At 32.6% G+C, this 27,629-nt stretch overlaps 5 protein-coding genes and 1 long non-coding RNA gene across 6 annotated transcripts; 5 read left to right on the top strand and 1 right to left on the bottom strand.

Moving 5' to 3' along the window:
* The first annotated feature begins 991 nt into the window (after positions 1–991).
* On the top strand, positions 992–4,127 carry LOC105776071 (uncharacterized). Its single transcript, XM_012598535.2, has 6 exons — positions 992–1,641; positions 2,409–2,520; positions 2,874–3,045; positions 3,141–3,328; positions 3,562–3,707; positions 3,826–4,127. The coding sequence occupies exons 1-5, from the start codon at positions 1,166–1,168 to the stop codon at positions 3,685–3,687; spliced, it is 1,074 nt and encodes a 357-aa protein (XP_012453989.1). The 5' UTR covers positions 992–1,165; the 3' UTR covers positions 3,688–3,707; positions 3,826–4,127.
* Positions 4,128–4,358: 231 nt separating this feature from the next.
* LOC105776074 (uncharacterized) lies at positions 4,359–6,987 on the bottom strand. Its single transcript, XM_012598537.2, has 5 exons — positions 6,406–6,987; positions 5,510–5,621; positions 5,316–5,397; positions 4,791–4,842; positions 4,359–4,688 (listed from the first exon to the last, which is right to left on the bottom strand). The coding sequence occupies exons 1-5, from the start codon at positions 6,820–6,822 to the stop codon at positions 4,551–4,553; spliced, it is 801 nt and encodes a 266-aa protein (XP_012453991.1). The 5' UTR covers positions 6,823–6,987; the 3' UTR covers positions 4,359–4,550.
* A 1,060-nt stretch (positions 6,988–8,047) lies between these two features.
* On the top strand, positions 8,048–11,936 carry LOC105776075 (uncharacterized). Its single transcript, XM_012598538.2, has 8 exons — positions 8,048–8,316; positions 8,406–8,499; positions 9,373–9,492; positions 9,593–9,641; positions 9,907–10,006; positions 10,096–10,157; positions 10,268–10,326; positions 11,500–11,936. Exons 1-8 carry the CDS (start codon positions 8,165–8,167, stop codon positions 11,602–11,604), a joined length of 741 nt encoding a protein of 246 aa, XP_012453992.1. The 5' UTR covers positions 8,048–8,164; the 3' UTR covers positions 11,605–11,936.
* Positions 11,937–13,059: 1,123 nt separating this feature from the next.
* On the top strand, positions 13,060–16,354 carry LOC105776076 (uncharacterized). The gene is made up of 8 exons (XM_012598541.2): positions 13,060–13,305; positions 13,403–13,496; positions 14,016–14,135; positions 14,235–14,283; positions 14,588–14,687; positions 14,770–14,831; positions 14,957–15,015; positions 16,036–16,354. Exons 1-8 carry the CDS (start codon positions 13,154–13,156, stop codon positions 16,138–16,140), a joined length of 741 nt encoding a protein of 246 aa, XP_012453995.1. The 5' UTR covers positions 13,060–13,153; the 3' UTR covers positions 16,141–16,354.
* Positions 16,355–20,654: 4,300 nt separating this feature from the next.
* LOC105776069 (tonoplast dicarboxylate transporter-like) lies at positions 20,655–25,670 on the top strand. The gene is made up of 6 exons (XM_052621654.1): positions 20,655–21,152; positions 21,691–22,183; positions 23,057–23,100; positions 23,219–23,314; positions 24,179–24,692; positions 25,306–25,670. The coding sequence occupies exons 1-6, from the start codon at positions 20,736–20,738 to the stop codon at positions 25,341–25,343; spliced, it is 1,602 nt and encodes a 533-aa protein (XP_052477614.1). The 5' UTR covers positions 20,655–20,735; the 3' UTR covers positions 25,344–25,670.
* A 371-nt stretch (positions 25,671–26,041) lies between these two features.
* LOC128034147 (uncharacterized) lies at positions 26,042–27,086 on the top strand. The gene is made up of 2 exons (XR_008190257.1): positions 26,042–26,582; positions 26,837–27,086. It is a non-coding gene; the product is annotated as an uncharacterized LOC128034147 (long non-coding RNA).
* The last annotated feature ends 543 nt before the right edge of the window (positions 27,087–27,629 follow it).

Genomic DNA, 27,629 nt, shown 5'->3' with positions numbered 1-27,629 from the left:
GTTGTATATGCAATAGGTCCAAACATTTAATACATATGTTTTAAAAATGCTTCATGTCTAACATTTAACACCTAATCGGTAGTTAGCTTAACAAAATGATTTGGTTAATACAATACTTATATTTTAATGGCTCTAATTGATTTCAATCAGAACGAGATTAATTTGGAGCAGTTGAGCTAAGAAATTTTTTGAGGGATCAAAGTTAAATTAAATTTTTTATGAGAGCCCAAATATAATTTTTCATTGTAAGCTTAAAATTTTTATAATTTTTAGAAAAGATTAAATCATAAGTTTATTATTTCATAAAGTCAAAATATAATTTTATCATATATATTAATTTATGATTTTTTAAAATTTTAAAAGAGCTAAAATACAAATTATTCATTTGGGGCCTAAGCCCCTACCTACCCTTTTCGTGCCGCTCCTAATTAGTTCAATTCAAACTTTAAAGTTTTAAACTTAATCTATATATTTAAGGTTTAGGTTAATTTGGATTGATCAATTTTGAATTTGAATTATTCTAGTTACGAGCTATTTCAAAATAATATTATTTTGGATTTCGAATCATTTAAGTTTATTGGTTGGATTTTTGAATTAGGTCGTTTTGCTTTATATGTTCAAGTTGTTTTTAGATTTGAGTAATTTTGAATTCTAGTTATTCTAATTGAGTTATTTCGTATTTGAATCGATTAAGTTGTAATGAATTTTTTATAAAAATTTTAAAATTTGATATTTATAAACTATATATATATATTGTATTGGAATCATAATTGAGACATGTAAATCTAACATAAATTGTAGTTTTAGGGTCAAACCCATTTGCTTGCTCCTCAACAACATTCCACTACAGTTGTTGACCTACCCCCACTAATTTCTTATCCAACGCTTTCATTTTCTTCCAATCCAAACACACACACAACGAAAAGAAAAGAAAATTAATACCACAAGGGGAAAAAGAAGGGACATTTTCGTCATTTCAAGTGAAATCCAAAAGAGAGAGAAAGACATAAAAGACAGAGCACAGGGACAGGGAAAAAGATAGACAGAGAAACAAACAAATTTGTGTGTGTGTGGGTGTTTTTTTTTCTTGCGAGTCCGTTTTTTCAGTTAAACAAATAATCGTGTATTTTATGGTATTATACGAAGGTGGAAACAGAGCACAATCATGGTGTCGGACCAAGAGATAGCAAGAGGGGTGGAGATTCTTCTCCGGCAGTCGGACCCTAACGCCGTTACCACCTTAAACGGCGTTGTTCAGCAGTTGGAGGCTAAGCTTGGGCTCGACCTTTCTCATAAAGCTGGTTTTATCAGAGATCATATCAGTCTTCTCCTCCGCTCTCACCCTACTACTCCGAAGGACCATTTTACCCTCCAACAACAACATACTCAGTTCCTTTCCTACCCTCACCAACAATTTCCTGCCCGTTTTGCCCCTCAACACCACCACTACAACCACCACCCTCATTTCCCTTCCCACGACCTTAGCTTCCGTCAACACCCTCAGTCGCATTCACGTGCTCCGTTTACGGCTCAACCACCGCCGCCGCCGGTTCAGCCTCAACAGCAACAGCTGCAGCCGGTTGTGACGAAGGGCCAAGTCAATGCCACCACCGTTGCCGCCACAGAAGTGCTTAAAGAAAGGTTTTCCCTTCTTTTTTTCTTCTTTTTCCGAAATTTGCAAGAATTTTGGGAGACGTGTGTAAGAAATGAAGTCCAATTTAGGGTTTTGGGCATATGAATTTGAGGTTTAGCCATTTATTCATTTGGTGCAAAAGGTTAGGCCTTTTTTGCACGTTTAGTTCAACTGAAGTTGGGGATTTCCTCCTTAAGTGGTTAGACTTGTAAAAATTAGGGCTTTTTAGTGTAATTTTCCCTTTTACGGATTCACAAAAGTTACCATTTTTAGTGTAATTTAAATGTTTATCACACTGAATTTTAGCTGTAAAAGTACGACTTTTATATTAGAAGTCAAATTACATTTTACTCTTTGTACTAAAAAATAGTCAAATTGGTCATTTTGTTCAAAATTTCATCCATTTCTGCGGTTAAAAACTGAACCATGTACATTAGTATGAGTTACACATGGCATATTACATGTTAGTATTTGATTATTTCGTCAGCCATGATAGTTTTTAAGAGCACAAATAAATGATTTTTTAACAGAGAGAACCAATTTGCTCTTTGATCTAACATATGGGGATTAGTTTACCCATTTTTTGAATAGAGGGGGCAAAATGCAATTTGACTTTTAGTACAAGAGCCTGCAGAGTAATTTTACCAAATTTTAGCTTGGTTGGTATCATAGGTGTTTTCTAGAGGTTGTGAGTTCAAGTTCGCAACATTATAGAATGACAATTATTAGCTTCATCAATGATTCAGTGTTTGTCTGTTTTATAATGTCATTGCAGTGCACCAGTTGGAACCAAAAGAAGAGGTGGACCAGGGGGTCTGAACAAAGTTTGTAGTGTTTCACCTGCACTTCAAGTGATTGTTGGTGAGCCAGCTTTGCCAAGGACTGAGGTTGGTTTCTCTGTTCAATGAATTTTTTTCCTTCAACAACATTCTAAATAAAGTTCTCATGTGTGGATTTGGTGCTTTAAAATATCTCTCTGGTCGACGAGCTCTCGACTCAATGGCAAGGTTGAGGCCCAGGAACTTTGAGATCTCAAGTTCGAGTCCCCTATTGTGTAAATATGCGGGTTCTCCTCCATATTTGTTTTAGTTAGTTAGTTAGTTAGTTGTTAGTATAGTTAGTTAGAGTTGAATTAGTTGTTGAGTTAGTTTTTCAGTTCAATGCTTGTAATGATTGATTCTATTAAACCTTTGCAACTTAAAAAAAAATAAAACAAGACATTTGTCTTTGCTTGGTCTAGATTGTGAAGCAGCTGTGGGCATATATAAGGAAGAACAGCCTTCAAGATCCAAGTAACAAGAGAAAGATAATTTGTGATGATGCCTTACGCATAGTGTTCGAGACAGACTGTACGGACATGTTCAAGATGAACAAACTGCTAGCCAAACATATTACCGCATTTGAGCCTTCGAGTATGTGTTAATGCTTTATGTGCAGTATATGTTTGTTAATGACATGGGTTTGATGCTTGTTTCATTGGATTATATAATCTTGCTAATCATTTCAGAGGAGTCAAGTCAAAGTAAACGAGCACAAGCTGATGCTGAGCCTAAAACCGAAAGTGTTGAACTGAGCGACAGCCCTGTTGTAATATCCGAAGCACTTGCCGAGTTTTTGGATGCTGAAGGAAGAGAAATGCAAGCAACCGAGGCTGAACGACGTGTATGGGAGTACATAAAGCTCAATCATTTGGAGGTGCGGGACAGTGCATGAGTTTGTGCACTTTTACTTTAGCAGCTTAAATGCATTGCCATGTTCTCTGCATCTCTCTCTGAGAGCTAATTCTGCCCCTATCTCCGACCCCCTTGGATTTTTGTACCATTGACTTGTTTAGGCCATTCTTTATCCTGCATATCGACGTTTTTCAGGCTTAGACTTAGGGAACTCTCCTATTATCTCTCGGAATAATTTGGTTTTATTTGTTTCAGGATCCATCAAACTCAATGGTGGTATTGTGTGATGCTAAGCTTCGTGAGCTTCTTGGATGTGAAAGCATATCTGTGATGGGGATACATGATTCGCTACAATGTCATCATTTATTTAAACCCTCCTGAAGATCTGGTTATGTCGACTGGTTAGTATAAATGCTTGAATAAGTTTGTGGCCTTATTGTTTGCTTCTCATGGTGTTTTCTTCCTCGTCAATTTGTTGGTGTTGCTTTTAATAGAGTTGTTCTATATTGTTACTTGCAGGGAGCATGGGGAGCTTCGTCATCTCGGTTTAATGGTGGAACAGATAGTTAAGACCTTTATCCTTTATTTATTTATTTTTTTGTGCATTGACTTGTTTAGAAGCTTTACACACTAGTTGCTTGTTTATGGTAAGAATGAAAATGTAGCATGGGCAGTGATATATATTTTGTAGTTATGCTGCTTGCCATAGTAGCCTGTATGTAGGTGTACTTGTTTATGTTGTTTGAGACAGACCTATCTTTCCGATGCTAACCGCGAACTAAACCGAATGAAATACAAGTTGTTTTTAACTTTCAAAAGAAGCATAATATGCATGCAGCTAGTTACATAGTTTGTAGGGTTTATGTTGCGGATAGCTGTTTGTTACGTAGCCTAATCGAACAATGAGAATAAGAAGGTAAAATACAATGGAGGCCCTTGTAGTAGGAGTCAAATTACATGAGTAATTTGGTCCTTGTACGTTACATCAAAAAGCAAACTTGTCCTTTCTGTTAAAAATTTCATCAATTTTTACTCTTAAAAGCTGGCATAGATAATAGAATAACTAGATTGTTACATTTGGTATGCCACGTGTAACTATTTTACATATAGGGGTCAGTTTTTAGTAATAGAATTGGATGAAAATTTTAACAGAAGTTTGCTCTTTTATCTAAAGTACAATGACTAATTTGCCCACTTTTTGAGTAAGAGGGGCAAAAAACAATCTGATTCCTAGTACAAGCAATCTAATACATTGAGAAAAGCAGAATGGTAGCTATGAACATTAGAGCAAGAACTGCACTTATGACCTTCTTTTTCCAGGCTTTAGACGATACTTCCGAGCTTATATTGTCCATTATGGTGGTCAGATATCCGATTATTTTCTGCACAGGCATGCATTACAAGAATAAGGAAATAGGTTGATTATAATAGTACAAATGTTAATTATAGCATACTATGCTGAAGAAAATTTGAAGGTCACTTACTAGCCTTAATGGTTCCACATGAAGGAGTGGTTCCATGAACATTTCTACATTCCTGGTCAATATTAATCAGATATTATCATTATTCTTAGCATTACAAAAGGAAATAAATCAATGTAAAGGATGAAAATTATAGGTCTAATTATGATTTTAGTCCTTCAACCATATTGAAATTTGAGATTTAATCCCTTTGTTTTTATTTTGGCATAATTCAGTCCCTTTGTTGTAGAATGTTATTAGTTGGTTTAAATTGATAACACTCTTAACTGTTGCCACTTAAGTGATGATGTTTTTTTTTTTGTTGAAAAGTTTTTCACAGCAAAGATAGCTTGAATAACATTCTAATAGTAAAAATTCATTTCATCACTTTAACGGCAGTAGCAAAAGTGTTATCAATTTGAACTTTGAAGATACCAATAACATTATAAAGGTAGAGGATCGAATTATACCAATAGCATAGTGAAGGGTCAAAAACCATCATTAGGCCAAAATTATGTCACTTGTTGCATATGGTGATGCATTCATTACCTTATCGTTACTTTTCCATGGTATACGTGGCAAGTATAGAAGCTGAAACCTTGTCCCAGAGGCATATGAGCTTTATTCCACTCTGCAAAACATATAATAGGGAGAATTTTGCACTAAAAAAACCTCTGCCTGGAATTCCAAAGTTAAGACCATAATTGGTTGGAAAAAAAAATCAATGTTATGAAGGGACAAACCTAATCTCCAATTGATGCCAACAATCATCCCTTCAGTCAATGTTGGTTGCACTACAAATTCTATGTGATTTCCCATATGCTTTATCAAAGATGTGAAGAAATCAATTACTTGCTGCCAACATGAAAAGACCATTAAATTATAACATTGCTCTCTCCATTAACACATAAATGGATTAATTGCACTAGACATCCTAAACTGTAATCTAGATTTTGGATTGGTCCTTAAAACTTTTTTTGAAAGTTACTATAAATTCCAATAGAATTAATTATTACAAGCACTCACTTGAATGGCTAACTCAACAACTAACTAACCAATCAAAATAAATATGAGGGACAGTTCGCACATTTGCAAGGAAAAAAAAAGTGGGAATCAAATCTAGTATCTCAAAATTTTGAAGGCCTTAACCAAATTAAGACGTTCTAATTCATATCAGTTGTGTCGTTCTACTAGCCAAATGTCTGCTCAAGCGTTAAATCTTACTTCAGATCTAACATGGAGTATTTCTAAAAAATGTAGATCAATTATTAAGCATATATATACCTACAACATAGACAACTTGAATCCGGCGTGTTAAAAAAAGCAATGTCGTTAAAATTTAGCAGGGTTATTCCAAATATTGCTTTAGACGGTCTATGAATTTTTAATATTTTTGGAAGCTCAAAATACAATTTTACTACTATATTAATCTGTATTTTCATAAATTTTGAAGCGGTTAAATGGTAGATTTACCATTTTGGTGAGCCATGGTGCTTGCCCCAGCTATGCCCCTATTTGATATAATAATATTTTCAGGATTTAATTAAAATGTTTTGAAGTTTGGAGATTAATTTGGAATCTCAACTATAGTTTGGGGCGCCTGATATAATTAACCCTATATATGTAATTTGCAGTGTACCTTTTTTCCTTGTAAAGGTTGGAAATAAGAGAAGAAATTGCAGATGCATTGGCATTCATCGTCAATGATTTCAGATAATTCCCGTACATTTTGGTTCTTAATCGCCGAGTAAAGCTTGAGAACCGTTTCCAAGGCTCCTATCGAATCCTCCTCTCCAGAACCCGAACCCTTGTTCTTAGCATCCGGCGGCACTAACAGCCCCCTTTGCGGCGAAGTGTAGCTCGCCGGAACCAAAGGCGGCTTCGAATACTGTGAACGGAAATTGCTGTAGCAGCAAGCTTTTCCAACGTGAAATTTATGGAGGGAAGGTTTATGTTGAATTGGTTTTGGGGAAATGAGGAGATGGTGATAGGGATTTGAGCTTTTTGTATGATGGTATGGAGCTAAAGAGGCAGCAAATGAGACTGAACTGATCATTTTTTATCAAGATTTGATTAATGGATGCAAATTTATAATTCCAATATGAAAATTGAAATGGAGAATTTGTTTTTATAGCAGAAAATTTAAATAAATAAATAAATGATTTAATACGAAAGAAAAGAATGAGAGCAACAGCAATTGCAAGCTAAGGATCTTGCTAAAACTCGTTGCTGCAGGAGACTGACATAACTTCAAACACAATAAAACCATCTTTTTCGGGGGAAGTGTTTTATTTAATTTTAGAGTAAATTACACTTGTAGTCACCTAACTATTTATAAATTTCTTTTTTGGTTACCTAACTATGAAAAGCTACAAATTAGTCACTCAACTATTCAAATTTTTCTTTTTTGGTCATTGATTGTTAAATTACTAAGGGAAAGATAACTTGATAACTTTTAAAATTGACATAATAGCAACTTAAACTCTCAACGTTTATATATTGTGTCAATTTAATCTTGATTCTAAAAATTAACCCTCAACATTTAAACATTGTGTGATTTAGTTTTTTTTCAATTTTGTTTTTCTTGGTGACTTTTCACCTAAAAGCTTTAAAAACAAATCTATCAACTAAATTTGAATCGAAATATACCAAAAATGGAAACATCTGAAAATCCAAAATAGAACAATGACCAAAACAAAAATACTTACTAACGACAGTGTTAAATTTGACAAAATATATATATATATAGATAGACGAAAATAGAAATGGAGTAATTTTAAATCGACTAGCTCTACCCTATTTATTTTCAAAAATTATTTAATATTTTAATTTTCTACTTTAAAAAATTAAGAACTACTTATAACTTAAATTAAAAATAGAATATAATTCGATTTAGACAATTATAATTTTTTAATTTTATAAATATTATAATATTGAAATTTAAGATTTAATATATTTATATTAGAAAGTTCAAATTAATAATTCATTAATTGCTTTTATTAAAGTGATTAAATTGCAAAAAAATGTTTTTGAGTCGAAATGTATATTTTACAATAGTAAAAATATAATTTTATCATTTTAATAATTTATATCATAATTAAATTATTATTTTATCATTTTAGAAGAATCAAAATATAATTTTACCATTATCAATTTCAAAATTTTATAAATTAACACTTAAATTAAAAATTTACCATTTTTATCATCATGCCCTGCTTCTCTACTAGGCTCCCCCAATTGAAGTAGATGTGTTAAATTATAAATTTAAGCAGAGACTAACATTATGATTAGACCAAGAAAGAAAAATAAAAGTGGTTCAACACCATCGAAGGAGTGAGTCAAAACGACAAAAGACGGAATATTGTTTTCGCGCAAAGATCAGAAAATAGGATCCAGCGATGGCGGAAGATCTGGTTCTCGATACGGCGATCAGAGATTGGGTGTTGATACCCCTTTCAGTGGTGATGGTTCTCATCGGCATCCTCCGCTACTTCGTCTCCAAGCTCATGCGCTCCTTTCAAGTTCCTGATCCTAAGATCGTCAAAGAAGGGCACGTCTCTCACAACTCTATTTTCTTTTCTTTTTAGGTAGATAAACTAATAAGTCTCAGATTCACTTATTCTCGAGTTTTACTTTCAGGCAAGTAATCGTTAGGGCTCGGAATTTACGAGGTGCTGCAAATTTTATCCCTCCCAAGTCTTTTCGATCTCGGAGGGTTTATTTCAGCAATGAGGTTTGCTTTTTCATATTGTTTTAGAACTTATTTTACCAAAGTTTATGCTTGTAATTGTTAATTTCTGGAATTTGTGTTTATCTTTTTCCTTTTAAAGCTTTATTGAGCTGTTAGCGGATTATGGATTAAGTATCACGTGTTGTAATCAGGCTTCGGTTAGTTTAGTTTCTTTTTAGGAAGCAATTTGAAATTCATCAAGAAGATGCAAATTGCAGCTAATATTAAGCTTGACGGAGTGTTAGAAATTGAGTTACATTGACAAAAATAATCCGTTTATGTATATATTTGTCTTAGGAAAGGAGAAAGTTGATGTATCACATGTTGTAATCAGGCTTCAGTCAGTTTAGTTTCTTTCTTAGAAGCAAATTACAATCAATCAAGAAGCTGCGAATTGCAGCTAATATTAAGCTTAATGGAGTGTTAAAACTCAGATTAAATTGATGAAAATAGTCCATTTATGTTCGTATTTGTCTCAGAAGAGGATTCAAGTATCAAATGTTGTAACCAGGCTTGGGTCAGTTTAGTTTCTTTTCCAGTGACCAATTGTTATTAATCAAGAAGCTGTGAATTGCAGCTGTATTAAGCTTAATGGAGGGTTAAATGTCAGGTTAAATTGATGAAAATAGTCCATTCATGTATATATTTGTCTCAGAAAAGGAGAAAGTTGAAGTATTACATGTTATAATCAGGCTTCAGTCAGTTAAGTTTCTTTTTTAGAAGCAAACTGCAATTAATCAATAAGCTGTGAATTGCAGCTAATATTAAGCTTAATGGAGTGTTAAAAATCAGGTTAAGTTGATGAAAGTAATCTATTTATGTATTTGTTTGTGTCAGTAAAGCATAAAAGTAATGGAATTATATTGGACTTTGTAGGAAAATGGATTACTGTTTGTCCCCAAGGGCCAGGCTCAAAATGCGCAAGCACAAATGTTCTCTGACCCTAACATGGCTATGGACATGATGAAGAAAAACCTCTCTATGATTATACCTCAGGTATTTTAGTGGTATATCGACCTTTAGTGTTCATATGCTTTGGTTTGATTGCTCATGTTCTAGAACTGACTTTTTTTGTGTAAACTGTTGTTACTTTTAGACTCTCACTTTTGCCTGGGTCAACTTTTTCTTCTCTGGATTTGTTGCAGGTTTGGTTCTTTACTACTATATTACTTTCATGATTTCCGAGTCTTTCCTTTTTAATTCTGCAATGGAGATTGAATTTATATTTTTATTTACGAAATTGATTTCATGCATATTAGATTGATTTTTTTTTTCACTTTTTATTATATGGTGATGGACACAATATTTTTTTGTATTGGAATTAAAACTCTAACTTAACTGATCATGACATACATTAATAGTAAACAGTAATTTGATTCCTCTTCTGTTTTCTGTATTCCTATCTTGCAGCCAAAATACCCTTCCCATTAACTCAGAGGTTCAGATCGATGTTGCAGAATGGAATTGACCTTAGCACAGTTGATGTGAGCTATGTTAGTAGCCGCTCATGGTATTGGTTTTTTTCTCTGAGCTCTTCTAATTTTTTTAGACTTTCTTGGCTTAATACTACAGTTTATTCACAAATTCTTTCATTTGTAGGTATTTCCTCAATTTGTTTGGTTTGAGGGGTTTATTTAGTCTGATTCTGGGAGAGGAAAATGGTTAGTATCATGAACTTCCTGTTACATTTTATTTTAGATTGTGTACTACACTTTCTCTGGTTATGGACTCATTGTTTATCTCATCTGTAAATTGTGATTTCTTTTGGCAGCAATGGATGATACACAGCGAATGATGCAGATGGGTGGGTTTGGCTTTGATCCATCAAAGGTATTAAATCAATCTGTTCTCCATTGAGTATTGCAGGCTGAAGAAAGTCTTGCTAGCTTCAGATGTCTAATTTAATTTCACATGGTCTTATATTCCTCTTCAGCCTATTCTTTCTCTCTTTAATGGAGATCATTAAGTAGAATGTGTGGCCAGTTGTTTATGATTTTCTGTTGGCAGCAATGTTAGCTTGTCAAGTAACAAATTGTTCAGAATGGGGCATTCAATTACCCCAACAATGGACCAACACTGCCACCAGCAGCACCACTAGTTGCTATTGTGCTGCCACAATCTCTTGTTCTTCTAATGTCCATGCAACTTGGGCTGCCTGAGTTTTTATCTATGTCAATTCTTCTATGCAAATTCGCACCTTTTTCTTTTTGAGGCATTTGATTAGTTAAGGGCTTAGTTTTTCTCCGGTAAAAGTACCATGGAGGCCCATATACTAGGAGTCAGATTGCATTTTGTCCCTTTTACTTTAAAAATGGGCAAATTAGTCCTTGTACATTACATCAAAGAGCAAATTGGTCTTTTCTATTAAAAATTTTCATCTATTTGTACTGTTACAAACTGGCATGATTGATGGAATAACCAAACAATGACGTGATATTCCTCGTGTACCTCATGCTGACATACATGGATCAGTTTTTAACCATGAAAATGGATGAAATTTTTATCAGAATGACCAATTTACTTTTTGATTTAATGTACAGGGACCAATTTTCCCATTTTTTAGTAGATGGAGTAAAATGTGATCTGAGTCCTAGTATAGGGGCCTCTATTGTACTTTTACCGTTTTTCTCCATCACTTAGAAATCTCCCATGCTTTTGGCGTCATGATATTTTACAAGTTGAGAATCCTTGGGATGGGATTTGAGCTAATGCTTTTCCTCGTCAAATCAATCACAAATAAGAATTGCATGGGACTTTTAGTTGAATGAAGATCAACCAAACTGTTATTTTGGTGATAGCAACATTATCATGGAAGGCATTGTCTTTTTAGTCAGTTGATATATATCATTTAAATTTGTAAAGCAGCTCGAAATTGTTTCCCACTGAAACAAGCTTTTGCCTGTTTCTTGACTTTTACAAGAAAAGGTTCTTTCGCGAGTTGGCTATTTCCATTTCTTAATTTACCATGCCTTCTGATCTTTTGGTTTTCTTCATTCATGGCAGAGCCTGAGTGCTGAGAAAGATGGTCTTGACATAGTCCAACATGAATGGGCACTCCCTAAATTCGAGCATCGGGCCGAAGCAGTATTGAAAAAACTAGTCAGCTGAACATCGGGAGCGTATAAACAGCTGTCAAAAGGGGGTAGTTTGATTGAAGTTTTCATCTTACAAGCTTTTCGATGGGTAAAAGATGAAACTCCTTTAGATACCAAGTCTAGGTTTGTAGTTTAGATTGCAGCCCTACGAGAAGCAAGAGGAAAACTCCCACATTCCCAAGTTCTTTCTGCTCTTGTTAATTCTATGTCGAATTTTGGGCCGGCCAGGCAGCCTAGGCTAGGCTGATCAGTTCAGTTCTAGCTTATTGCCGGTAAACAAAACTCTTAATCGCATTGATTCAGTGTTGAATACGAAAATTTGTTTTCAAGAAATTAATTATGTCACATCTAGCACTATGTTGATGTTTTGGTTGAGTTAGTAGGCTTTGGTTCGAGTGTCTTAGTGTGTAATTCAAGTATGAGTTCTCTCCTTGGCTTATTAGAGTTGAGTTCTTTAGTTTAATGCTTGTTGTATTCGGTCAATTTATGGTTTTGATCCTTCTACTATACCAAATTGTACAAGGCTACCCTTAACCAAAGGGCCCAAAGGTTGAACAGATCAGAAGCCAAGCCTTTTGAATCAAAGCCGAAGCGAGTCAAACCATCCACGTCTCAAATGGATCTAATAGGGACGAGGCAGCAAGGGCACACTAAGGTCACGATTTTAACCAAAACACTCACCGCGAGGGTGAATTTAGAAATTTATTGAGTTTTAAAGACTCAAAATGTTTTTTCCATTTTTTGGGGAGGGGCAGGGCTCTTGCTTGCCTCCCTTGTATTCACCCCTGCTCACGGCCTAATATCAGAGTTGTCAATAGTTGACACTAAATCGCCAAGAACATAAGTTATGGAGTGACAACATGTTGTCACGTGCAAAGGAGCCCCGGAATTGTGCGATAATTTCTGAAATAACAGTCAAGCTCTCCCGACTAGTCCAACCATCCTTGATTGGCATAATATAATCATTATATAATTTCATTAATTAATTCAAATAGTTATACCATTAGCTATTGCAATTAAAATTTTAATGTCAAAAATAAAATTTGTTGTCAATATAAGTTGGTATACTTAGAATACATCAAATCAACATCTCCAACTTGAACAAAATAAAGGTTAAATTTTGCTTCAAGTCTTTATTCTCTTCAGAAATTTAGAATTTAGTCTATATACATTTTAGATTTCAAAATTCAAATCTAATTGTTAATATCACCTTAAAGTTCTTCATTCAAATTTATTGGTGTAACCTTTTCAATTAAAAAAAAAAGAAATCACTTGATAGCCATTAAATAAATAGTGTTTTAACAAATCAGAATTTTATAGAAATTTTTTAACATGTTAACAATTAAACATGCATTTTTAAAATTGAAAAGTAGGGGATTAAATCTCAAATGTATGAAAAATACAAGGGCTTAAAGCACATTTTTCTCCTTGGAAAGGAGCGAATCAAAACGACAAAAGACGCAAGCGATACGGCACTGGTAAAAGGCTAGAGAGAAAGCAGAAGCCAAGAATCTTTCTTTTTTCCCTCGGAGGCGGAGCAGAGATCAGAGTAGGATCCAGCGATGGCGGAAGATCTGGTTCTAGACACGGCGATCAGAGATTGGGTGCTGATACCCCTCTCGGTAGTGATGGTCCTCATTGGCGTCCTCCGCTACTTTGTCTCCAAGCTTATGCGCTCCTTTCAAGTTCCCGATCCTAAGATCGTCAAAGAAGGGCACGTCTCTCCCAACTTTTTCTTTTCTTTGTTGTTTTTTTAAATCGATAAGCTAATAAGTCTCAGATTCACATATTCTCGAGTTTTTTACTTTCAGGCAAGTAATCGTTAGGGCTCGGAATCTACGAGGTGCTGCAAATTTTATCCCTCCCAAGTCTTTTCGATCTCGTAGGGTTTATTTCAGCAATGAGGTATGCTTTTTCATCTTATTTTAGAACTTACTGTTGCCAAAGTTTATGCTAGTGATTGTTAATTTCTGAAATTTGAGTTTATTTCTTCGTTTTTAAAGCTTTGTTGAACTGTTTGTGGATAATTCATTAAGAATCACTAGTTGTAATCAAGCTTCGATCAGTTTAGTTTCTTTTCTAGAAGCAAATTGAAATTAATCAAGAAGATGTGAATTCCAGCTAATTTAAAGCTTAATGGAGTGTTAGTTGGGTCTAATTGATGAAAATCATCCAATTATCATTTATGTATATAGTTTGTCTCAGAAATGGAGAAAATTAAAGTATAGCATGTTGTAATCAGGCTTCAGTCAGTTTAGTTTCTTTTTCAGAAACCAATTTGCAATTAATCAAGAAGCTGTGGCAGCTGTATTAAGCTTAATGGAGTTCTAAAAATCGGGTTAAATTTGATGAAAATAATCCCTTTATGTATATGTTTATCTCAGAAAAGGAGAAAATTAATGGAATTTATATTGGGCTTTGTAGGAAAATGGATTACTGTTTGTCCCCAAGGGCCAGGCTCAGAATGCACAAGCACAAATGTTCTCTGACCCTAACATGGCTATGGACATGATGAAGAAAAACCTGTCTATGATTATACCTCAGGTATTTTAATGGTGCATAGACCTTTAGTGTTCACATTCTCTGGTTTGTTTGCTCATGTTTTCGAACTGACTGTTTTGTGTAAACTTTTGTTACTTTCAGACTCTCACTTTTGCCTGGGTCAACTTTTTCTTCTCTGGATTTGTTGCAGGTTTGGTTCTTTACTACTGTTTTACTTCCATGATTTCTGAGTATGTCCTTTTAATGCTTAATTCGAGATTGAATTTATATTTTCATTTACAGAATTGTTTTCATGCATTTGCTGTTCTGAATTTGCCAAAATTAGCCCTTTCCAATTAATTGGAGCTATTCTAATTTTTACTCTTTATGACATGGTGATGACACAATTTTTTGTTGTACGGGAATCAAAATTCTGACATAATTGATCATGTTATGCACTATTAGTAAACAGTAACATGAATCCTCTTCTATTTTTCTGTGTTCCTTTCTTGCAGCCAAAATACCCTTCCCATTAACCCAAAGGTTCAGATCAATGTTGCAGAATGGAATTGACCTTAGCACAGTTGATGTGAGCTATGTTAGTAGCCGCTCATGGTATTGATTTTTCTGAGCTCTTCTATTGTTTAGAGACCTTAGCTTAATACTACAATTTATTCACAAATTCTTTCATTTCCAGGTATTTTCTCAATTTGTTTGGTTTGAGGGGTTTATTTAGTCTGATTTTGGGAGAGGAAAATGGTTAGTATCGGATCATGAACTTCCTGTTACATTTTATTTCATATTGTGTACTGCCCTTTCTTTGGTTATTGGAGTCATCATCTATCTGTAGGGTTTCATCTGTAAATTGTGATTTCTTTTGGCAGCAATGGATGACACACAGCGAATGATGCAGATGGGTGGATTTGGCTTTGATCCATCAAAGGTATTTTAGTCAATCTGTTCTCGATTGAGTGTTGCTAGCTGAAGAGAGTTTTGCAAGTTTCAGATGTCTAATTTAATTTCACATGGTCTTATATTCCTCTTCAACCTGTGCTTTCTCTCTTTAATGGAGATCGTTAAGTAGCATGTGTGGCCAGTTGTTTGTTTATGGTTTTCTATTGGTTGCAATGTTAGTTTGTCAATTAGAAAATCGTTCAGATGGGGAAATGAGCATTCAATTCCTACAATGATAGACCAACACTGCCACTGGCAGCACCACTAGTTTTTCTATTGACCATGCAATTTGGACTGCCAAAGTCATATCTAAGTGTATTCTGGGTGCTCTCTATCATATCTAAGTCAATATTCTTTGCGAACTCGTGTATCTTTTTCTTTTTTAGGTCTTTATTAGGTAAGGGCTTAGGTTTTCTCCTCCTTTTAGAAACCTCCCATTCTTTTGGCTTCATGATATTCATCTGTTGAGAATCCTTGGGGTTTCCTCACTGTTTGCTATAGGGTCAAATCGATAACGAAATGATAAGAATTGCATGGAACTTTTTAGGCTTTGCTTGGTAGAGTGAAAAGAGAATTAGAAAGATGAAAATATTTTTTTTTTCTTTCTATTGGTGTGCTTGGAATGAAAGATGAAATTTTCTGGTGGAGTTGATAAACAAGAGGGGATTTTTATTTTTATTCTGAAAAATGCATAATTTTGAACTAGCTTACATATCTCTCTCAGCTTTTCTTTTCAATTTGGAATGATTTGTTTTTATGCATTAGGGTGAAAAATGATCATCTCCCTTATTTTCTTTCTTACCAAGCACGCTATGCATTAGATTTTCTATAGTAATAGTATCATGGAAGGCATTTCCTTTTTCAATGGTTGATATATATATATAAATGGAACTATTTTTGCTTGTTTCTCAACTTTTACAAGCAAAGGTTCATTTGTGAGCTAACTATGTTAATTTCTTAATCTAGCATTTCTCCAAACTAATCCTTCTATTTTCTTCATTCATGGCAGAGCCTTAGTGCTGAAAAAGATGGTCTTGACATAGTCCAGCACGATTGGGCACTCCCTAAATTCGAGCATCGAGCTGAAGCAGTATTGAAAAAACTCGTCAGCTGAACATCAGGACCATATGAACAGCTACTGGTATAAGTTTTCGTCTTACAAGCTGGTCCATATTCCAGTTCTAGAGAAGCAAAGAGGAAAATTCCACCCTTCCAATTATTTTAGGCTCTTGTTAATTTTATGTCGAATCTAAATAATTTTTATTTAAATTTTGATTGTTCTCTTCAAAATTTGGTTCAATTTCAATTCAAACCTAAGATAACATTAATTTTGATATCGTCTAAACTCAAGCCCGAAATGATCTGAAATCAAAATAATCAAAATCGAAAAACCGATCAGCAAAACTCAGAACAATTTGATTTTACTTAAACTCTTAATGAATATATTTTATTATGTATTTAAATTCATTTGAACTTACAATTTTTAAGAGCACGCTAGAATTTAGTAGACTATTAGTAAATTTTATGATTTGGTTAAAATTGTTTTTGTATGGCCTTTTATATTTGCATTACTTGCACCAATTGAAAGTTTTTTTTATATCTTCTCTTCTACAGTTCAATTTTTCTCATAAATAACTTTGAATGTCAAGATTTGCAAATTAAAATTCAAACATCTTCCTTCTTCGATCTTTGGTGCTGACCATGAGATTAATTTGGATCTAAAGTATGTTCTTCTATTCGTTAATGGTTATTGATCCACTATACAAATCATTGAATCATTACTTGGAACTTGCTAGTCGAAATTAAAAAAAAAAATTAATAACCTAATGAGTTAAATGAAAACGTTTGAATAGTTCAATAACTTAAATGAAAATTTTTGAAACGTTCAAGGACCATTTTGTACCTTTTTAAAATTGAATAACGAAAACGTAAACTTACTAATAATTTAATAACCTTAGGTGTAATTTACCCTATATATAATACATATTTTAATCTATCTTTAATCTCAAATTCTTAACAAACATATTCATCATATTTTATATATAATTAATCCCATTATAGGTTCTGATTATATCTGTTCTTTTTTATACAATGCTTAGAATTACTTATAATCCCTCTCCAACCCTTAAATAGGAGAATAATGCACTTTAGCGCACTCGAACCCATGTCCTCCTATACTGACAACAATACCAACACTAATCGAACTAAAACTCAATCCGCCACCATATTATATATTTTAATTTCACTTAATTGTACAACTTTTAAGGGTTTGGGGTACCACCATTGATGGCAACCAAATTAGCAGCCAGACACCATACAAATAGTTAATAATATGGATATTGAGAAGGGGCAATTTTTTTTTTATTGAATATGTCAAAGAAATTTAACCTAATCTAAATCCTCTACTCTACGTTGCATGAAAGTGAGAGGTTATTTTATCTTTCAGTATTGCAAAACCGTGCTTATCATATCCTACATATAATATTTGTGTTCCTTAATAAATATATATACTGAATTAGACGTTTGAAGTAAATATTCTTAATTATACTTGCATACAAAGTACATTAATCATCAGAATACGGTGGAGGACTCGATTGAACAAACCACACAGCAAAACAAATAGCAAAACCTACATCACATGAAAGCTATATATATAATATTCATAATACAGAAGCAAAGATATGATGGGGATGTGAAAAATGGACATCACCAAGTCATTGCTTGCTTTACCTAACCTAATCTTATCCAAATTAATACTTTATTCATAAATGAAGAAACATTATTTACAGCTAGACAATATTATATATATGGTAGGGTGCCAAATTGCCAAACATCCTTAATTTTAGATGTGGTATTCTCCAATTCTTTAGTTAAAAAGATTGGTATCATAATTTTTTCTTCGCTAAGTCATTGATTATATGAGAATGGATTGTATGAAATGTTGAAACCATGTCAAAATATAACACTTTCATTCAAATTATGTTACTAACTAAAATTATATGAAAACTCAATTGAATTATTTAACCTTTTTCTGACACAATGTCTAGAACTACTCATAGATTTTCCCAAACTCATAAATAGGAGGATAATGCGCTTCAGCTCACTCAAACCCACGTTCTTTTGTATTGGCAACAATGCTCATGCCAATCAAGCTAAAATTTAATCGGCATGATAATAACAAAGTTTAAACCTTGATTTTTGGGATGTCAAGAAACAATTTATCCATTGATCCCTTATGTTGTTGGCTAATGTTTGTGTATATATATATATATATATATATATATATATATATATATATATATATATATATATATATATATATATTCACACATGTTTAATTGGTAAAAGTACCATAGCTATCCTTAAACTAAGAGCATGATTGCATTTTGGCCAATCTACTAAAAAATGTTTAAATTAATCTTTGTATCTTAGACAAAAGAGCAATTAAAAGTGTCTGAATATATATACCTCTAATTGGTAAAAGTACCATAGATGCCCTTAGAGTAGGAGTAGGATTGCATTGTGGCCGATCTATCAAAAAAATGTTCAAATTAGTCATTATACATTAGATCAAAGAGTAATTAAAGGTGTGTGAATATATATATATATATATATATATGTATATATATACCTTTAATTGGTAAAAGTACCATGGATGCCCTTAGATTAGGAGTAAGATTGCATTTTACCCCGTTGACTTAAAAAATGGGCAGATTAGTCCATGTGCATTAGATCAAAGAATAAGCTAATCCTTTTGTTAAAAATTTCATCCATTTTTACTATTAAAAATTGTTCCTTATATGGCAGAATGAGGTACAGATGCTATGCCACATGAAACTGTTCGATTATTTTGTTAGTGACGTTAATTTTTAATAGTAGAAATGGATACATTTCTTAACAAAAAAGATTAATTTACTTATTAATTTAATATACACATACTAATTTATATTTTACCAATTAATTTGTTGGTGTTGGGCTGCTAAGGGTTCATGTAGGAAGATTCATTAGCTTCTAGGAATTTTCACAGGTGAGCCTGTACCAGGTAGCAACAACTTCTTTTCTTGTTAGATGCTGTCCCCAATGCTTTGGAAGTGTGTTGTGTTCCTCATTTGCATAACACGTCGAATTTTGCTCCCAAAAACATGTAACTGAAAATTGACACTTGCGCAATACACACACATTGATGAGTTTCATGTCCTAAAACGGCAAAAATATGTTCGTACCTGTCTTGGGGCTCTCTACTTCTTTTTATCCTCTTTTGCTTATAATGTTTTTATATTTTTTTATAATCACATTTATTTTGATCCATTTTATTATTTGAAAATAAATTTGTTTGGGTAGGATAGTAGGTAAGAATAGGGGTTTTTTTAACTATGGGTTCAATTAATATTCGAATCGAATTATTATTAATTAAATTATTTAAAATGTAAAAAATTTAACCGTTAATAGAATCAAAATATTTCAGTTAATTCGATCGGTTAATCGAAATTTATATATTTTTGTCTTTTGATTAAAATAAGTATAAAATATATAAAATACATTACTAAAAAACTTTAAATATAGGTGAAAACAACAAATAATACATTAGAAACACTACATGAATCTTGAAAGTTAACATCTAAACACTACATAAGTCTTGAAGACAACAAATATTTCGTTAATTCAGTTAATTACCCAATTTCAAACCGAATTAACCGATAACTAAAATTCTAAAAATTATTAATCTAAAACATTTTACAGACTTTACTCCTAATTAATAATATTTTTAATAAATTACAATAATAGGGTAATGCCGAATAACAAACACAACTAATATAATTTGAATCTAAATCACACCTGAAACAGTGAACGAATGAACGCACTTTACCATATATCTAACATTTATCATATTTGAAAATTTTTACTATTTTTACATTATAATATTCAATCATTGTAGGGAAGGATTTAATCAACAAAGTTCTTCAACTATTGCTTTAGTTTAAAAGTAAGTTCTAGAATATATACACGTGGTTTTTTATTTGGCCTATCATCCAACACCTTTCCCAAAAATGTCTCAATTAGTTCTGTTTTTGCCCCCTTTTTATAATACCCAAATCTTATTTGGTATAATCATGATCTTAATCCCTCCAGTATGCTAAAAGTTAAAAAATTAAACTCTTTACTTTTATTTTACATAATTTGATTAATCTAGTACATGAAAACTTCGGCCACATAGTCCAAGTGGATGGAAGGGAAGCACTGGTCTTGGTCCCTCTAAAAATGAAACATTTTTTTATCTAGTTCCTTTAATTTTTAAAAAACGACAAATTAATATAATGATAAAATTATATTTAGCCTCCCAAATTTCTTTTATTCATTTCTAGCCCCTTAAAACAAAATATGTTTAACCATTAGGAAATTTACATGCGGATCAAATGCTTAAAGTTAACTTTTTAAAGAGAATTATCAATTTGTACCTATCAATGACATTACAAAAGAAAAATAATCAAATTATATTAAATTAAAGTATTAAATTTTAAATTTTAGCATAACTGAGGACTAAAATCACAAATTAAACCATCTTAATTTCATATCCGTGTTAATTGTCCTTCACTTCCCTAAACCTCCATGGCTTCAAATATAAGAACAAGCTTCGTCTCAGCCAGTCAGCCTCCCTTTCCCCATTGTTGAGCTAATAATCCATCTTTGACACCTTTTTTTAAAGCAGAAATGGCATACGATGATCCCAAAACCTCACTTCTCCCCGTCAACGATCGAAGCCAACCGTCGTCACCACCACCACCACCCTTTTCACTTAAATCCATGGCTACACTTAAAAATTTCTGCATCCTGTCAGGTCCCCTTTTGTGTGCCGTAATCTGCCTTTGTGTCACCTTCGATGGCCCGACGACTAGCCGGAACATGTTAGCGGTGACGGCGTGGGTGTTCGCTTGGTGGCTAACCGAGGCTGTGCCGATGCCAATCACCTCCATAGCACCTCTCTTTTTGTTTCCGCTTTTCGGAATTGCCTCCGCCGATGGTGTTGCTCGGTCTTACATGGACGACGTCGTTACACTGCTTCTGGGTAGCTTCATGCTTGTTCTTGCTGTTGAACGGTACAACGTTCATAGAAGATTGGCCTTAAATGTAAGTTACTTTTTTCAATACATACGAAAAAATGGTTATTGTGATCTTGCTCCTTCAACTGTGCTTAAATTTGGGTAGTTTATTTTGTATAATTTGGTCCTTTATGTTTATAACATCGTTAATTAGTATAAATAGTTACATATTAAATCCAGCAGTAAGAAACATTTTGCCCTGAAAATGAAAAAATTATAATTTAATCCCCTCATAAATAATAAAATTATAAGTTAATATACTGAAATTCTATTTTAGTCCCTGAAAAGAATAATTTATATTTAATCCTTTATTTTTATATTTTAAGCTAAAATTGTTAACTGTTTTGATCAAAACTCATTGAAAACCGTGTCTAACATGTTGGAATTAGTGTTTTCTTTTCTTAAAAACGAAAAACTCGGGTTATCTTCAAATATAATAAAGGGACTAAAACCATAATTTGACCAAAAGCATGAATCTTTCTACATAATTATAACTAGAGCTTCAGCTTTGGGACTCGAAGTATATATATAGAACATGAACATGGTGGTGCCGTTGAAAATTGCAGATAACTTTGCGGTTCTGCGGTGAGCCAGTGAGCCCACCTTTCCTCTTACTCGGCATCTGCTCCACCACAGCTTTCGTCAGCATGTGGATGCACAACGTTGCCTGCGCCGTGATGATGATGCCCGTCGCCACTGGGATCCTACAACGCCTCCCCGTGAATCCCACCGACGGGTCCACCAGGGCCGCCACCCCTATCAACAACTTCTGTAGGGCGGTGGTTCTTGGGGTCACGTACGCCGCTCCGATAGGGGGAATGAGCACCTTGACGGGGACAGGTGTCAACCTTATATTGGCTGCCATTTGGAAGAGCTCCTTCCCGGAAGCAAAGCCTATCAGTTTCAACACGTGGTTCTTTTTCGGTTTCCCTTTGGCTTTGCTAATATTCTTGGCTTTGTGGGTCATACTTTGTTTGTTGTATTTGTCTAAAGGGTCTAGTATGGCCTTAGCTGCTTACTTGGACAAAGCTCACCTCAAGAGAGAACTTGACATTTTGGGTAAGAACCTCGTGATTCTTTTTTACTTTTCTGGGTTAATTTCATTGCATGTCTCTCAATCAATATAAAAGTATCATGCAACTCTTTCACTAGGAGTTAAATTATATTTTTTACTAAAAAAATGAGTAAATGAGTCTTTATATATTGGATCAAAAAGTAAATTAATCTTTTTGTAAAAAATTCATTCATTTAGACCGTTAAAAATTAGTCTCTATACGTTAATATGATATACACATGGCATGTCACATTTCATTACCTGACTATTTTGTTAGACACACCAATTTTCACAATACAAAAGAATAAAATTAGTCCTCTATTATAATTTGCCCTTTTAAATAAATAAATAAATATTTATTTTTTTAAACAGTAGCTGGGCCAAGTTTGAGATAATTTTTTTGACTCATAAACACCTATACTGATTATGTTGCTTTTATGCTTTTGGTATTAATTGTACTTTAAAATATCTTAATTGAAATTTTGTTATATATCAATACCATATCTTTCCTTCCATTTACTGATTATACTGGATATTAAATATTAGTTTAAATTTGACATAGACTATATTTAAAATATGTGGGGTCAAATTATAAATGCGTGTACTTACTGTATGAACGGTTTTAATATATTTTGCTAAACAAAAATAGCCCTTAGATCTAACTTGTTCATTTAATAGGTATGCACATATTTATAATTTAATCCATGTATTTTAAATATATTCACGTTAAATTTGAATTGATTGACAACTTAAAGGACTTGATCAAATATTGATACTTTTAAGATACAATTAAAGTGTCTGACCAATTCAAAATTTGAAGAGAAATACATATATATATTTCAATCTAACCCAAGATTTTTGGTGTGAACTCTGAGCAGGTCCAATGGCTTTTGCTGAGAAGATGGTTTTGGCTGTCTTTGGGGTTGGTCCTTACATTTTTTTCTTCTTAATTTTCTCTAATTATTGCGGTTATTTTTTATTATTAATTAATTTTTTTGTCACTAAATTAACAAATATTAATAAACAAAGGTAAAATGCAGACGACGATAGCTTTGTGGATGACCAGAAGCATAACAGAAGACATTCCAGGATGGGGAGCTCTCTTTCATGGCCGTGCAGGCGATGGAACTGTCAGTGTGAGTAATAAAAATATTAGGTCAAATTATAGTTTTGGTCCCTTTTTTATGCTGAACTTTTTTATTAATCTTTACACTTTAGTTCTTTATTTTTTAATCTCATTATTTAATTCAATTAGCTAATACCGTTAACTATTTCAATTAAAATAATAATAAGGAAACACCATTTTAACATGGAACTTTTGGACATAATGATAAATTTAGTTCCTAATATTTACTCTTTTTATTAGTTTGGCCCTAATTATTATTTTTGGATCACTTTGATCATTAACTTTCAAATTTTAATCAATTTACTTTTTGAAAGGAAAAGTTAGTTGAATTATTAAAATTTTAATGTCATTGACGTAGCAGCCCTATGTACTTCATTAGTGAGCTGGATAAATTTTTAATTTTTTAAATTATTGAAAGTTTTATAATTTTTATGTACACGTGGACTCCACACGAGTTCCCATTAAAAACTATGGTGCAATAATCTTTTCTATAAAAAATTTTAATTTGACTAAATTTTATGTTGAAGGCTAAAGTAATAAAAAAACTTAGGGACAATATGATAAAATAAATAAATATTAGGATTAAATCTATCATTATATCATTTTCTAGTTTGGATGATCGCTTGTGGGAAAAAAAATAAATTTTAGTACTTTAACCATAATAGTTAATGACGTTAACTATTTTGAACTAAATAACGATATTATAGAACTAGAGAAAAAATTATGCCAAATTATTAGAACACATAGACTAAATTCCAGATGTGAATATAGTAGAGGGACCAAAACCTCAATTTAACCGAAACTTTGTAAATCAAAATTGGTGTGATAAGAAATATTGTTTAGTGAATATAATCTTTTTAAACCATGCACGCAGGTAATGGTGGCTACCCTTTTGTTCATCCTCCCGAACGGGAAGCAAAAAGGTGAGAAACTGATGGACTGGAATGAATGCAAGAAACTACCATGGAACATAATTTTGTTACTCGGTGCTGGTTTCGCCATCGCCGACGGCATGCAATCTAGCGGACTCGCCGACATATTATCCAAAGCCTTAGATTTCTTGGAACAAGTCCCGTATATCGCTATCGCCCCCGTCGTGTGTCTAATTAGTGCTATAATCACCGAGTTCATAACATCGAACGATGCGGCCGCAACACTCGTGGTTCCACTTTTAAGCCAAATGGCAAGGACTGTGAATGTTCACCCGTTGGCGCTTATGGTTCCGGGAGCCATCGGGTCACAATTGGCTTTTATGCTTCCCACCGGGACTCCGCCGAATATTGTCGGGTTCACGACGGGGCATATCGATATCATGGATATGATGAAGACGGGGCTGTTGCTTAAGATTGTTGGTACCGCAATTGTATCCTTGCTAATGCCTACGCTTGGTAAAGTGCTATGTCTTCCTTTGTTATTAATCCATTTTTTTGAGGTTGATTAACATAAAAGGTTAAATTATAGTTTTGGTCCTTCTATTATTTTCAAAATTGAGATTTAATTCCTATTTTTAGGATATAGGAGTTGCTCAAGGATTTAACTTGGGATTTAGTCAACCAGTTCTAGGCCTGCCCAAAATTTTTTAAATAAACTCATTAGGCTCTTAATTTTTTTTGAAAAATTCAATTAAGCTCCCTCATTTTTTTTGAAATTCTCATTAAACCCCTTACAATTTTTGAAAATTTTTATAAATCCTCCAAAATTAATGCCAATATCTGCATTGGTTGACACCATTAACTATTTTTGTTAAAATATTAATATGATTTTTCTTTAAAACATCCTTCAAAAGAAAAAAAAAAAAGAAAGAAAACTTTCATGTTAACACAATGGAAGGGATGATTTTTAAAAAAAAATACAGATTAGCATTTTGTTCAAAACATTTAACTATCATGACTGGCACAGATATAATAAAATAGAAGGATGCGATTATGTATAAAAGTTAAATCTGGAAAATTCTACCATAACAAAGAACAAGTCAGTTATTATTAATTTTTTCTTTGGCAGGTGCTTATGTTTTTGAAACAAAAGGAGGACTTCAATAGCTGCAAAAAAATGCAAGGGAAAGTGTGATTGATATACGGTATTGTTTGTTAGCTAAATATAGCGACATTCGATTCATTGAGACAAAACTGAAGAAGCTACGTTTATATTGGCCTGGCTTTGGCTGAATATGCGGCAACAAAGAGGCACCGAGAATCTTAAAAATCTATTGTACTTTCCCCGAGGCGAAGCTAAGCCAAAGCTTACCCTCTTCGTTTCGGCCCTTTGATTATTATATTTAATAACTATTGTTTGGGAAAAAATTAAATGAATCGAGAATTAGAAAAATATTTTCAATAATAAGTAGACAAGATTTTTTTACTATTTAATTGAGAATATTTTTAATTTTATTTATTTTAATATTATATTATCTTATAAAAACTTTACGTTTAAAATAAGATTAAATGTTTACATTTAATGATAAAATGTAAAATTTTATTTTTATAATTTAAAATCTATATTTACCAAATAATCTAATTATATTCCATAATTAATTTTAAATAATATATATCAAACAATTTTATAATTTAAATTTAATACTTATTTTTAACGTTAGATGTTATAATATGTTTGAAATTTATTTAATCTTTCGTATATATTGAAATTAATCATCATAATTTTAGTTTTTTAAAATTTAATTTCTCTATTTTTTCTGTTTTAAAAATTTAGGTTTAATTGTTAAAACCGTTAAATATTTTGTTAAATTTATTTATGTGACATTTTAATGGTGTAAAGGAATTGAATTTAACAATAAATTTTAATGGTGTTAACAATTTTAAATTTTACATCAATTTTTTTAAAATAAGATACAATAGGCATATTGCAATTTGAGTCCTCTTACTATTTAGTATTATAATTTAATATTTTTTCCGCATAAAATTTTTAAGTTTGGCCCAACAATTTATATTCTTATATTAGCCCTCAATCGAAGCCATGTGACTCACGGTCTAAAAATAATTTTTTTAAAAAAATCTGATTTCAAACTTTTTTCTCATAGTCGTTTGCTTCTTTATTATTTTACCCAACGACTGTGCTAACTTCTGAGTTGGCTACTACCTATTTTTTTGTCCCTCCCACCAACTTTTTTTTCTCCTCGTTTACTCTACGTGTTTTCTCCCTTTTTAGTTTGTAGATTTATTTTGTAGGTGCCTTTATTGTTTTCACAAGTCATGATGGACAGATGACGATGCTTGTCATCTCTAAAACTCCACCGACCACCAGCGGTTTCTCTTGAAAAGTGGGTAGGTCTTCGTCGGTTTCTTGATTTGTTTCATTGTTGAGAGTATTTCAGAATAATAAATGATTTCACGAGTCGATTTGGACTCTTGTTATCTTGAGTTTTATATGTTTTTTTTGTTTGTTTTCTATTGCTTAACAAGTCTTTGCTTTTAGAAGTTATTGTTTGCTATTGTAGTATGTTTTTTAGTTTTGTTTATGCATGTAGTTTTGCTTTTGCAAATGATTTTAGAGATGATTTTGATGTTGTCATCTACAGTTTGGTGGATGCTCAGTTCTTTTGTCAATTTTGCCAGCCCACTGCCTTTGGACCATCCAGGGCTGATTTTCTTCTTGTGATAGTTGATTGCAATCACTCTAGATATGTCGTGCTTGAATTGTGACAAAATCGATTTTCAATGTATTGTAATATTTTGTTGATATTAAGACTTGCGATGAGCGTTTATTGTTTTTTTTTTACCTAAATTATAGATCTCATTTATGAAGTGAATTAATAAATTTTCTCCTAATTTCAACAATTTTAATATATCACATAAATTAATTATTCAATGTAATTGGTAATATGTGTGATACTATCATCATAAACATAAAAAAAAAAAAAAATGCACATGCGAGCAACGCCACTCCTGTGTTATTCTCTCCCATTTTAACTTTTTTTTTTTTTTTTGAAATTTTGTTAGGACTTAAAAGAATTCTCCATGCCCTAAGCCACTCAACTCGGTTCGTCTAAAAACAAGAGGATTTGAATAAGATAGGTTTAAAATATGGGTTTAGACAAAAAACGAGATTTATTTTTCCAGTAGACCGAGTATTGGGTAAATTTTTTTTTTGCCTGAGCCAAAATACATGTTTTTTTTTAAAAATTTTAGGAAACATTTGTTTCAATGTTTTTAATATATTTTTAATTTGTTGGGTATTTTAATGATTTTAGTGTATTTAATATATTTTATTTTTTAAAATTATTTTATATAATAAAATAATTTTAAAAAATTAATACGAGCCTAGTCCAAATTTAACAACTGTAATATAGGTCGGGCATGAACAAAAAGTTA

The sequence above is a fragment of the Gossypium raimondii genome, chromosome 10 (genome assembly GCF_025698545.1).
Source record: "Gossypium raimondii isolate GPD5lz chromosome 10, ASM2569854v1, whole genome shotgun sequence".
Taxonomy (NCBI): Eukaryota; Viridiplantae; Streptophyta; class Magnoliopsida; order Malvales; family Malvaceae; genus Gossypium; species Gossypium raimondii.
This window is presented reverse-complemented; position numbering and strand designations above follow the sequence as displayed.